The 12,730-nt window shown below is 36.2% G+C and overlaps 4 protein-coding genes across 4 annotated transcripts in view; 2 read left to right on the top strand and 2 right to left on the bottom strand.

Moving 5' to 3' along the window:
* Positions 1–12,730, top strand: part of LOC137250791 (uncharacterized) — a 373,639-nt gene that overhangs the window by 340,462 nt on the left and 20,447 nt on the right. The gene's annotated exons all lie outside the window — the stretch shown is intronic.
* Positions 400–12,730, top strand: part of LOC137250787 (uncharacterized) — an 865,562-nt gene continuing 853,231 nt past the window's right edge. Inside the window, exon 1 of the mRNA XM_067784276.1 lies at positions 400–730. The gene's annotated coding sequence lies outside the window, so the exon portion shown is untranslated. The remainder of the gene's footprint in view (positions 731–12,730) is intronic.
* Positions 3,620–3,909, bottom strand: ND-MNLL (NADH dehydrogenase (ubiquinone) MNLL subunit). The gene has a single exon (XM_067779571.1). The coding sequence runs from the start codon at positions 3,907–3,909 to the stop codon at positions 3,742–3,744; it is 168 nt and encodes a 55-aa protein (XP_067635672.1). The 3' UTR covers positions 3,620–3,741.
* LOC137248671 (uncharacterized) lies at positions 3,932–4,429 on the bottom strand. The gene is made up of 2 exons (XM_067779572.1): positions 4,285–4,429; positions 3,932–4,089 (listed from the first exon to the last, which is right to left on the bottom strand). Exon 2 carries the CDS (start codon positions 4,082–4,084, stop codon positions 3,932–3,934), a length of 153 nt encoding a protein of 50 aa, XP_067635673.1. The 5' UTR covers positions 4,085–4,089; positions 4,285–4,429.

The raw sequence follows: 12,730 nt of genomic DNA on the forward strand, positions 1-12,730 counted from the left end.
ATTTTAATTTTCAGCTTTTTTTTATTATTTGATTTTCAGAGTTGGTAACCGGTCGCTTCTGGTTCGGTATTTTTTTTTGCGTTATTTCTTTTGAATTTGAATTTAAATACTTGCATGTTAACGGTCTGTCCGTGGCATCCGGTTCGACCGGATGTCGTTTTAATTGGTATTGATAAGCGTTTTGAGTGGGTCTCTGCGCTTCTGTCAGGTTTTTTTTGAATCTGACAGCTGAGTTTTTTGATAGGCATGATAGGAACTTTTTTCTGTTTATGGCGCAGGAACAGTAAGGTTGGCAAGGACCCGCCCCAGCCGACAATGACTAGCCACTGTGCACCAACACATCATGCCGACCGCCTTCCTTACTGCTTCCATTGTAAATGCGATTCCATAACAATTGCACTGTTTTATAGACAATTTTAATATTAAAAATTTGTCTTTTGATTGCAAGCCAATTTTAGTACAGCCCTCCATACCCCTCTGGGAATGTGAGCGTGAGTGTTTTCAATGTGTATATGTAAATATGAAAGTGTTTAATTGCTGATTGCAAAAAGTTTTTTATGGGAATTTATAAAAAAGTTGGTGCTGTTGTTGTTGTATTATCAGTGAAAGTGTCTAGCGCAGTCGCATTTTTAAGTGAAAGTGACCAAATGAATCGGAAGGAGGGATGAAGCTGTAATTTATATAAGAACCAAATAGGGCAGACGTCACACATTTAAGAATAAAGACTAAGGTATGTATGTAAGTATGTAGTTAATTTCATGATCAATTGGTTTTCACAACAACGATGTTTTACATTTAACTTTACTTATTTTTATACTTGCACACAGAGTATATTAACTTTGATTGGATAACGGTTGGTTGTACAGGTATAAAGGAATCGAGATAGATATAGACTTCCATATATAAAAATCATCAGTATCGAAAAAAAATTTGATTGAGCCATGTCCGTCCGTCCGTCCGTCTGTCCGTTAACACTATAACTTGAGTAAGTATTGAGATATCTTCACCGAATTTGGTACACGAGCTTATCTGGACACATAATAGACTGGTACTGAAAATGAGCGAAATCGGATATAACCACGCCCACTTTTTATATATATATAACATTTTGAAAAACACAAATAACCTGATTATTTAGTAAATAATATACCTAGAATGTTGAAATTTTGCGTGTGGACTGATATTGAGAACCTTGATAAGAATTTGAAAAATTTTTTTAAAATGGACGTGGCACCGCCCACTTGTGATAAATTCAATTTTACAAATATTATTAATCATAAATCAAAGATCGTTAAAGATATCGTAACAAAATTTGGCAGAGAGGTTGCCTTTACTATAAGGAATGCTTTGAAGAAAAATTAACGAAATCGGCTAAGTACCACGCCCACTCTTATATAAAAGATTTTTAAAAGGGTCGTAGACGAAAATAAGAAGCTATATCTTAGCAAAAAAGAGCTTTATATGAATGGTATTGGTATGGCAACTATTTGAGCTGGATCTCATCCACATAGAGTTGATCACCATTTTTGTCGAATCTGTTCCGGTAAACCAGTTATCAGCGATAAAGCAGAATACAAAAGAGGATAACAGACTTCCCTCGAAGAAAGCAGATTTTCCACTGAAGTTCTGGTTCTAATTCAATCTAGAAAACGTAATCAGTTAAGTTCTTACCTACATATACCGGTTCAACCCCATCAACATGTACGTGATGTAATGTGAAACTAATGCTTTTAACAGCAACTGAAAATGAAATTGCTCACACAACCATCGGGCTAGTATCTACAGCTGCTAGTATCCCAACGCACTACACTGCATTCATATCTGCAAAGGACGGTTACACTGACTGTAATTCCCAAAAATTTCGAAAAAGTCTTTGACGTTAATAACGGTAAACGAGTAGCTACAACGGTACAAGTAGAACATTCTCTTCGTAGGCATGTCTGTTATTGAATCCACACACCCTATAGGGGAAGGGGTAAAAAAATTACCAGATTTATATCGGAAAAAGAATATGCTTGACTCTCTAAGCTTTCGGATTAAAACAGCCACGACAAATGCTTAAAGTTAAAGAGTGCAGCAAAATGCTTAATATACAGTTCGCTATAGTCTGTCATCTTAGGCATTACCCCAACATACAACATCTTCACGCGATATGACGCGAAAGGATTCACACAGTTCGTTTGCCAATTTCTGTATGTTGGACTCTGTAGCTAACCCTTGTCGCCTATCGCAGGGGGGGGGGGGGGTTCATAGTGGTCTTATGACCCCTGCAGATCATAAATATTGAGGCCAATGAGCATAACGAAATACCCGCAGCGGGTTAGAATATACCCGCGGTAGGTATGCCTGTCGTAAGAGGCAAGACCTTTGGGGAGTGTCCTTATCGCTACAACAACAACAACAGCATAACGAAATGCTGAGAAGACAGTTTTTGCTAAATTTTTTTGCTGGACGCCCCAGCAAACAGCTGCTTGATCTAACCCCGCCTGCAAAAGGGATAGGGAATCATCTCCGTAAGCACTATGATGTGATCCGACGCCTGTCTTACTTACCCAAAATCAACCCCTCACCCACAACCGTAATGTATGTCCTGCAACCGATATGCCCCCACATGACACCACTTCTTTTCAATTGTAATGTGGAACCTATCCCACAAACAACATCCCTATGTTCAAACACTAATGAAACTTATAGTTTTCTTTGACTCCCGTTAGAGAAAATTGATGAACATTTGTGTGGTCCCACCTGTTGAATGCGGCGAAGTGTTAACAAAACAACAATAACAACAACCGCCTATCGCACAAGCTTAACATAATCTACATCACGAAACCGGCGTTATTCTGAGTATTGGGTTGAAAAGGTGCACATCATATATACATACTACACTCTGCACCCAATGTATGTGTCGCATATTGATCACTTTGAGCAAGGACAAGGTAGTTAGTCTTGTAGTACGTCCAAAGATATTCCAGTAGTGTTCTATTGTTACAACACAACATTGCTTGTTTTGGTCTGCCAAAAGGAAACTTTGAGCTAATAAAGGTCGTCCAGTCACAGATCGACCCACTTTTGTATTATTACAATGGCTGTTAAGCTCTAAAGTCTGGTTGTTGTTGTAGCGATAAGGACACTCCCCGTAGGCCTTGGGGAGTGTTATCGATGTTGCTGGTCCTTTGCTGGATGCAGATCCGGTACCAAGCCCGACCATCATCTTTGGTATTTTAGTCGCCTCTTACGACAGGCATACCTACCGCGGGTATATTCTAACCCCCTAACCCCTCATCATCGAGCGGCGAATCCCGTTTCACGGGGACGAGGCCCTGGCGACCCCAAGCTCCTCATGGAACTTGGGTGTGGGGAGGGAGGATAGCCTGAAGGTTTAATGTTGCCATATAAATCGTTCCCGAGATGGTAGGGCTAGCACCTAATGGAGTTGTGTTACCGGAGCGTACCGGATCTGTATTCGGCAAAGGACCATCACATCGATAACACTCCCCAAAGCCTTCGGGGAAAACCTTATCGCTACAACAACAATCAAGTCTGGTGCCCTAGTTATTTAAATGTCCTGTTGACTTAGTAATACTTACTTCATCCTCAGGATAGTAAAAAAAGTAAGGTGTGCTTGCACTTAATTTAAACATCCGTATTTATTAATAACTCAATGTATGCTTATTACATTTGTATCTTCTTAATGATAGCCAAATTAGATACAAGGCTTCATTAACAATAGCTAGGTTTTATTTACCAAGATGGAGTTTTCGGCATAGAGCCATCTGGTCGAGCATAGAGCGCGCTCTTATCCCGAAATAGAACCATTCGCTCGGTTTCCTTTCTGTCTAAGAAGGCTCCAATAGCAAAACCAATAAAAGGTAGAACGCACACAAGGTAACGCTTTTCAAATGCGAACATTTTGTTGCTTTTTGTCTCGTAATTATTCTTTTACAAATTCGTCCTTCTTCGCAAGTAAAAGCTGTTGCTGCTTCCAGGCACGTGTATGTGTCCAATCCGCTAAAATGGATGCTACTGCAACCGTGGGAAAAAATATTACTGCTCCGTACTTCTTTGCTACGCCGGCTACGGTCATAACACCTGCAAAAATAGTCAGAAAGCAAAAGATCGAAATTAAATTACGTAATTACACAGATATTTCACAATTTATTAGGTAAATGCAAAGTGTAGCTGGTAAACAAATGCAAATCGTTATTTAAACTCTAGATCTTAAATAATTGCATCAAAATAATTAGATTTGCACATTTTTCTCCGAATTTATACACAATTTCTTACAATTTATTCACTGCGACTTTTTGACCAACGAAAAACACAAAAAACTGAACTGTCAGTCGCGAACGAATGTCAAATGTTAAAGAAATCAGCTGTCCACACAGTTTGTTTAAATAGTTTTCGTACATTTTTACTTTTAGTACTATACTTGTATCCAAGAGTACATAAAAAGCTGTGTTTTTTTTTTAAATCTATAGACGTTAACGCTTAAACTTTATAGGGCCGTTCCATTGGTTTATCGAGCTCTCGCTCTGGCTCAAATCTCATTGGAACGATCTGGATCAACTTTATGAGAGCTGGCAGCACTAATATAAAACATCTGTTTTGTAGAAAATAAGAAGAAACGTACACAAAATTTTAAGATACTGATAGAATTATTACCATTTAAATAGTTTCGCACGTAAGCAAACTGTTTATTTTCCTTACATCATCTTCAAGTTGTTTACTCTTTCAGTGTTCTTGCTTTTAAATATGTCGAGATCTTTTATGTATACACAAATGTACACGTATTTAGTTCAGTGCTACAATGGCTCAACTATATGGTTGGCTCATCTCACCAGCTGATTTTATTTTTTTCATTTCACTGGAGTAGGGATTGTCAGAAGGAGATGGCAAACTTAAAAAGAAACCAACGAATTTACAACATTTTCTTACTACTTACAAATGCTGCTAAGTTTTATGTTTTCATTCCATTCCATTCGTCTAACACCATCAACGCTAATTTTGGCAATGTGAACAAAGGTATGTTATTGCTGTAGAGATGAGCCAACCATATATTTGAGCCATGAGTGCTACCAACTCAAAAGTGGTTAGCTGTCAAAAAATCTATTACATAAAACGAAACGAACAGAACTGCTATACGGATCAGAAATTGAACCAGATAAATATCAGGATCACAAGGTTGTTGTTGCATTTGCATGTTGAATTACTATCCGTATCTCGCTCAAGTCTCAATGGAACGCAACTTATATGGACTGCTAAACGCCAAACTTTAAATACACCTCTGAAACATTGTGGATAAAACAAGTGTGATATCTTAAGGGCTAATTAAACTTTCTTAAGCTGGAGACATTGGTGCTTTATCGGTAACCGTATCGGTAAAAGTTTAACAACTGATTCGACCAACCTTTTGAGAATCAATCAACCAATTGGGTTTTGGTTTACCGTCGTAACGATAAACAGCTGATTACGTTAGGGATATGGATACAGCGATACGACATACGGCACCAATGACTCCGGCTTAAAAGCCAAATTAAACTTCCTTAACCCTAACGCCATAGTCGTAACCATACCCATATCCATAACCATCTCAATGTGATCGATTAATGGTGCCTTAACCTAAAAATCGTGAAAATTTCATAAAAATGATGAGAACGGAAAAAATTACAAACATATTCCACAAAAAATAAGTATCTTAGTCATAACGTATCCAAAACAATGAAGAAAATTGTTATGGATACGCATTTACAACGGAGCAGTAAGGAAGGCGGTCGGCATGATGTGTTGGTGCACAGTGGCTAGTCATTGTCGGCTGGGGCGGGTCCTTGCCAACCTTACTGTTCCTGCGCCATAAGCAGAAAAAAAGTCATATCATGCCTATCAAGACGAGCAGCTGTCAAATTAAAAAAAAAACCTAACAGAAGCGCAGAGACAACTCAAAACGCTTAAAAATTCAAAATAAAACAACATCCGGCCGAACCGGATGTCACGGACAGACCGTTGACATTCAAAATCTAAATTCAAAAAAATTCAAAAATTTAAAATTCAAAAAAAAAAATAACCGCAAAAAAAATTTTACCGAACCGGAGATGACCGGTTACTAACAGTTTAAATCAAACTCAACAGAAGCGCTGAAAAATTAAATAATAACAAAAAGGCTGAAAAAAATTAAAAATAAAAAAGAAAAGGGCCGAATATACATAGGGGGCGCCGCGCCCGGTGCTTTGTCCCACCCTCAAATAACCATGGCCACCGACGCACCTAAAATTTCGGTGGCCCCTTACCTGTATGCCTACCTAGTGCCTTCTAAATAACGTAGACGCCAGCATTCCCATTTAGATTACAAAATTTATTCACAAGTCATTATTAAGACAAGAGGTATACTAGAAATACAAAAATGTTGAAATATTTTCTTTTATTTATAAGTTACCCTAACTACTGATTTTACATTTTGGTGCTTTACGCACTTTTATTAAAGGAAAAAAAAATCTCAAAATAATTAAATAAAATTGAAAAATTTCCTCAAAATTGCTGGTATGTATAAATATGCAAAAGGCTCCAAAGAAATAAAATACCATATCAGAGGTTTAGGTTAACTACCGAACGCAAAACTATTAGAGCCAAAAAAAAATTTACTTTGAATTCCTTTCTTTTCTTTTCATAACCTGTTCTTAGTTATTTAGTTTAAGTTTAGCTAGTTGTATTACCCTTTCCAATTGCTATTCATTTATAATTGCCTTTTGGTTTTGTTAATAATTCATTGTATTTATGAGGTTTTATCTCATTTTATTTTATTGATTTATTGTATTTATTTACGTATTAAGGTATTTATTGTCTTATTTATTTACTCTATTTATTTATTTCGCTTTAATTGATTTTAATGTAGTTTTATTCTAATTTACTTTAACCTGATTTTATTTTAAATTATATTGGTTAATTCGTTTATATACGCGCGCTGATTTTAGGTTTATAATTTATTTTCTTTTTCTTTTATATGTATGTATATATATATGCATTTCGTTTGCTCATATACTAGTAGACATACTTACATTCTTGCAAGTTGTATGAAAGCTTGCTGACATTTAACTTTCTTAAATTTATGTATAGGTAGGTATGTCTTATAATATACTATTTCCGTGTATTAATAAAGTCATTTTATTTTCTGTTGTAAAGTTAGCATATTTTTAACTTTATCTTCTTTATTTAGTTGTGTTCTTTTAATAATTTGTTACCGCTTTTGAATATATATATAATAATATAATTAGATTTACAACAAATTCAACTCCTACGCACCTTTTTTATTTTTGTATGTATGTTTGTATATTTTAATTACGTTACGCCTTCACTTATTGATTTCTGAACTTATCTGATCTAATGCAAATTGATGCAATTGATTTAACTCAAATTTCCGTAAATACTTATTTACTCTGGTTGTTGTATGTTATCTTTATATATGCATATTAGTTGCATTTGCTACTATATATGTATGTATGTATGTATAGATTTTTGTTTGCTTACATTTGCACACTTAAACGCTAGAATATTGTTTTCGAACTGTCGCTATACTTGTGCTTTTGCTTTGCCATTTCATTGTACAATTATGCATGTTTATGCTATATACTACACATTTTCTTACTGCTCCTCCTATTCCTGCTCCCTACAGTTGTATGTATTATATATTAATGTAATTACTAGCATTATTTAATTAGATTGTGTTCAATTAAGTTAAGTATAATTTTCTTCTTTTTGCCAACTTCTAAGCTTTCTAATACAAAAATTCCATTTTCTGTTTATTATTATTACTTGTGTTTTGGAACGAACTCACCCAAGTCAGGTTGCAGGCCATTGGTGTTGGCTCTGCCGTTGTCGCTGTCGTTGCAGGTTGGTGTTGGTACTGTTCGTGGTTGTTGCGCTCTGGTCCGAGGTGATCAAATGAACCTGGTGGCAATATAACTTCGTGTTGACCTTTACGATCTCGATGACTTGGTGCTAATTTTGGGCGTTCGTGGTGTTACGCAGCCGCGTACTGCTGCCGTTTCTTAACTGTCCTTATGTTACTACGAAAAACAATTGCGTGGTTGCGGTTGACTAAGATTGGTCCTTTGGTGTGGATTAGTTGCTTTGCTTTATATACGTGTGTTTTTATGCTTGGTGACGATGATTTGATACTGTCACCGGAGACTGATCATTTCAAGTAATTTTAATAAAACTTTGCAGATGTAAACAAAGCCAGGTGTTGAGCGTGCAATCGTCAGAATGTTTTATAGGTATAAGTATGTAACTTTTTCACAAAATTTGGATGGACATCCCCACAGTAATAATGTATGTTTGTTAAGGTTTATCACACAACGATTAAGCTATTTTATTAAATTGCTCCACTTTCAGTCCAAACAGAAGTCAATGATCAATGAAATTCTATACATTAGTTCCTTCCAAATAACCATAATACGTAATTCTTCCAACTGCAATTCCAGTCCGGTTATAGCATTTATTGTACACCGATGAGAATAACCTGTCTGTATGCGCTTCGCGTTCAACCGTCCCTTTTGTTGCTTTTTCTTCAAATACCTTTCAACGAATTTATCGAAATTGTAGTAATAGTATTTTTAAAATAATGCTTCCATTATTTTTATAATTTTGCGCCCGAATTGTAATAAAATCTGTAATTTTCTTTTTTTTGGAGTTTTTCTCGTTTTTTTCCTCCGTGTGTATCGGGCGGAAACTCATGGTAGTCAGCAAAAATTTTTCTTAGTGATGGCCGGTCTGTCTGTTCCCTTCCTTTCGATATTTTTCTTTTTTTATCGCCACTTTCACCACATCGCTAGGTGTGTTCGCGTGAACACGCTCCCAAGGGGATCATGGCCGTAGACCGCAGCAGCAGACCGTAACAAAATCTAAAAAGAGTTATTAAATTCACCAACTCAAATATTTTTAGGTTATGGATATGGCGAGAAACCAAAAACCAATTGAATGGCTACGGCGTTAGCGTTATGGTATGGCACCATTAATCGATTACATTCCTTTCCATAAGGTAGGTTCGATCAGCTGATTTATCTGGTTATGGATTTATGGTTATAAGTCACCATTAATTCGCCCTTTTACCCTAACGCCATAGTCGTAACCATAGTACAATAACCAGGTAAAAGCATCAGAGTTGCATTTTACATGTTTTTTCATTCGCAGGTGGTCATAAAATGTCAAACTTTGTTTATGTTTACATTTTTTGTTTATTTACTTTTGATGTGAAAATTTATTTAGTAATTCTTTACTTTAGCTCACAACTACTAAAACTCGTCTAAAAATATCGGGAGAGGTGTCAAAAAGACGCGCCTTCGACCCAGGACCACGAATCCGAAAACGGAAATTGAAAATTTTATTTCTTTCCAGATATATTTACAAAGTTGAACATTTTCATGTGGCTGTTGTAATTTTGATGGTGTTGGGTACCCACAAAAAAAACTGTGGGTAAAAGTGTTTTGCGCGGATATATATTTGGTCTCCCATGGTAATTTTTTATAAGCGCGACCGAAGGCCGCCAACGCAGAAAGGTGTTCTGCGCAAAATTATCATGGATCCCACCCCCGGTTTCGGAGGTACCCGCGGGTTTTTTTCGGTTTTTCGTTAATATCTTTTGAAAGAATTCAAATTTTTATTTTCCGCCTTCGGATTATTAATACTGATGTCAAGACCCCCCGGTTTCGGAGGTACCCGCGGGTTTTTTTTTCGGTTTTTCGTTAATATCTTTTGAACGTTTGACACCTCTTGGTAGCGTATTAGCAGTCGACCCCTCAACTAGACTATTACCTGCGCAAAAATACTATGGATTTCACCCCCGGTTTCGGAGCGCTCCGGTGCCATTTTTCAGTTTTTTTGGGAATATTTTTTGACAGAAATAAAATTTTTAATTTTCGCTTTCGGATTCGTCTTCCTGAGTCCAAAACGCATTTTGTTGACACCTCTCCCGATATTTTTGCACGAGTTTTTGCAGTTGTGAGCTAAAGTAAAGAATTACCCCACAAGATCAAGGAAGAGGAAAAATTGGGAAAAAGCTTGTGGCGTTAGCTTCCCTAAAATGGCTTAATTTTTTCGCTCCATTTTCAGGCCTGTAACCTTATTGTGGGAGCTCAGAGAGTAAATTTGATGCCCAACTCCACTCCATCGCTATATTTACCGTCTTTGATGTAAATATTGTTTCCCGAATGTTGTAAGATAACAAATATAATATAATTTTATATATGACTTAGCAGTGCTAATCAAGAGTTTGTAAAAAACGGAAGTTGTCTCATCGTCCCCAACGGTCATTCCTACAGTTATCTACCAAAATATCGGACAATTCTTTCGCCGCTACAACGTGAAGGACGAAGGATAAATAATAAAGTCCCTTCTACATGTTCGCTTTTTTTAAAGTGACACCGTTGGAGCGAAAGGTCAATACTTCGCACGGAACAGCTGCAGCACACAAACGGATATGCATGATGTACCACCATTAGTTTACATAGAGCGAAAATGTACTATACAAGTATACGCAAAACGGCCCTTATCAGGGCCACCACTAGTCAACAAAGAGAAAAAAAGTGCTAAACAATTATACCTACGAAAAGCGACCCTTATCAGGGCCACAAACAGTTTGCGAAGAGAAAATATTGATAGGCAATTATGTTTTACATGCTATAGATTTACTTTTGGATTATTTATATCATCCATATGACAAGAAAAAAACTGGAGTATAACCGATACTGGAGTTGAAAACGGAAATATTCCAAGCCGAACTTTTACCGTAGCAGGTACCGATACGAGATCCAACCTAAAGCCGAAATTGCTACAAAAGCCTACTGGCTAGAGCCAGAAGGAAAACCCGGAACCGTAATTGAAGTCAGTACTACAACCGAACTAGTATCCAAAAATTAAACCGAAACAAAATCGGTTCCGAACAGAGGAGCCAAAAGAAAAATTGGATCACAACAACCATGCAATGGCGATTAACCCGAAAGTTCTGTGGCATAGCGACTCATTTGAAATTTTCAACACACCCGTGCTTTTTTTAATTAAAAAAGATTACATCTAAAGACATGGAGTACATATCCTTCAAAGAAATCTGCACCTCAAATACCGACACGACGAGTTTCCAACGTTAAACGTTATTATGTATATATGTATATATATATCTTCGATATTTATTAGGTTACTAAATTACTTAATTTTTACTATACAAAATACATGAAATTTTAAAATAAATCAGTACTTATTCATGAACATACTATTAACTCAGCATTTTATATACAATCTCATCCAAAATTTTCAACATCTCTTGGAGACAGTAACGTTAGCATTCATACATACATGTATTGAAAGTAAGGTCCACTACAAAAAACATTTAGCAATAGCATTTCCCAATATAATTTTAATACTACAAAATAACGACCTTAGGCAGATAAAGTAGGAACAATATAATTCCTAAAAAGTTGTATCTCACTTTACATTAAACTGCTTTGGAATATAAATACATACACAAAAAGATGCATACAATACAAAACGGTCCCTTATTTATATATCATAAACAAAATTAATGTTGCGACCATTGGATATTTTTCAAATCAATTGGTTCTAGAACCATCTCCCATAATGGAGACATTTCACGTAAACGTTCGACATGTTTGATGCAGGTATCGGTAATATAATCAACCTCTTCAATGGTGGTAAAACAACCAATACCAAATCTATAAAAATTTAACAATAAATTACTTTCAAATTAACTAAAGAATTCAGTACGGTAAACTCGTATACCTTATTGAACTATGTGCCAAAACCTCATCAGTTCCAATCGCACGTAGGTTCCAGTGATGCAGAAGTACATGCTGATGCACTAGACAATGCCACATCTTTTAAGGCCATAAGTAATGATAAATTTAATAAACCACTATACCTTTGCTCTGGATCACCATTACATATACCATGTGATAATCTTGAAGTGATGCGATCATATAAACGTTTCGACAGAAAATCTATAAATTTCTTATCATATTCCATTTCTTTGAGTGCAAGATAACATGCAGCACCAAATCCAATAACAATAATCCGAAGGCGGAAAAGAAAAATTTTAGCTTGTTCAAAAGATAATTCCCAAAAAACTGAAAAATGACCCCGGAGTGCTTCGAGACCGTGGTGGGATCCGTAGTATTTTTGCGCTGGTGGCCTTCGGCCGCGCTTATAAAAAATTAATCTGGGTGGGGCCAACACCGGTTTGGGAACCAAAACTATATCTGCGCAAAACACTTATGTTCACAATTTTTTTTGTGGGTACAAATATCATCAACATTACAACGCGCACATGAACATTTTCAATTGAAAATTTTCAACTTCTTTTGCAAATATCTCTTGTCCAACACAAAATAATTTACCTCCGCCTTCTGATTATTGTTGTCGAGGTCAATGCGCGTCTTTTAACACCTCTCTCGATATTTATGGACGCATATTATCAGTGTCATGCTGTCGTATAGAATTACCAAGAGTTGATGCGCTGGAAACGTTGAAGAAGTGATTCAGCTGCTATATGTAAATAAATAATAACAATAAATTAAATATATATCATTTAAAAATCAGCTAATTACCTTTATTTTCCATTAAAAATGCCTTTTTCATCCAGCTTCATCAGCAATCCCACTTTTTTCTTTTTTGTTTTGGTTTTGTTGACGAAAATTACATGTGACATTTTTCTTCTTCCATCACTTTT

The sequence above is a fragment of the Eurosta solidaginis genome, chromosome 4 (genome assembly GCF_040869045.1).
Source record: "Eurosta solidaginis isolate ZX-2024a chromosome 4, ASM4086904v1, whole genome shotgun sequence".
Lineage (NCBI taxonomy): Eukaryota > Metazoa > Arthropoda > Insecta > Diptera > Tephritidae > Eurosta > Eurosta solidaginis.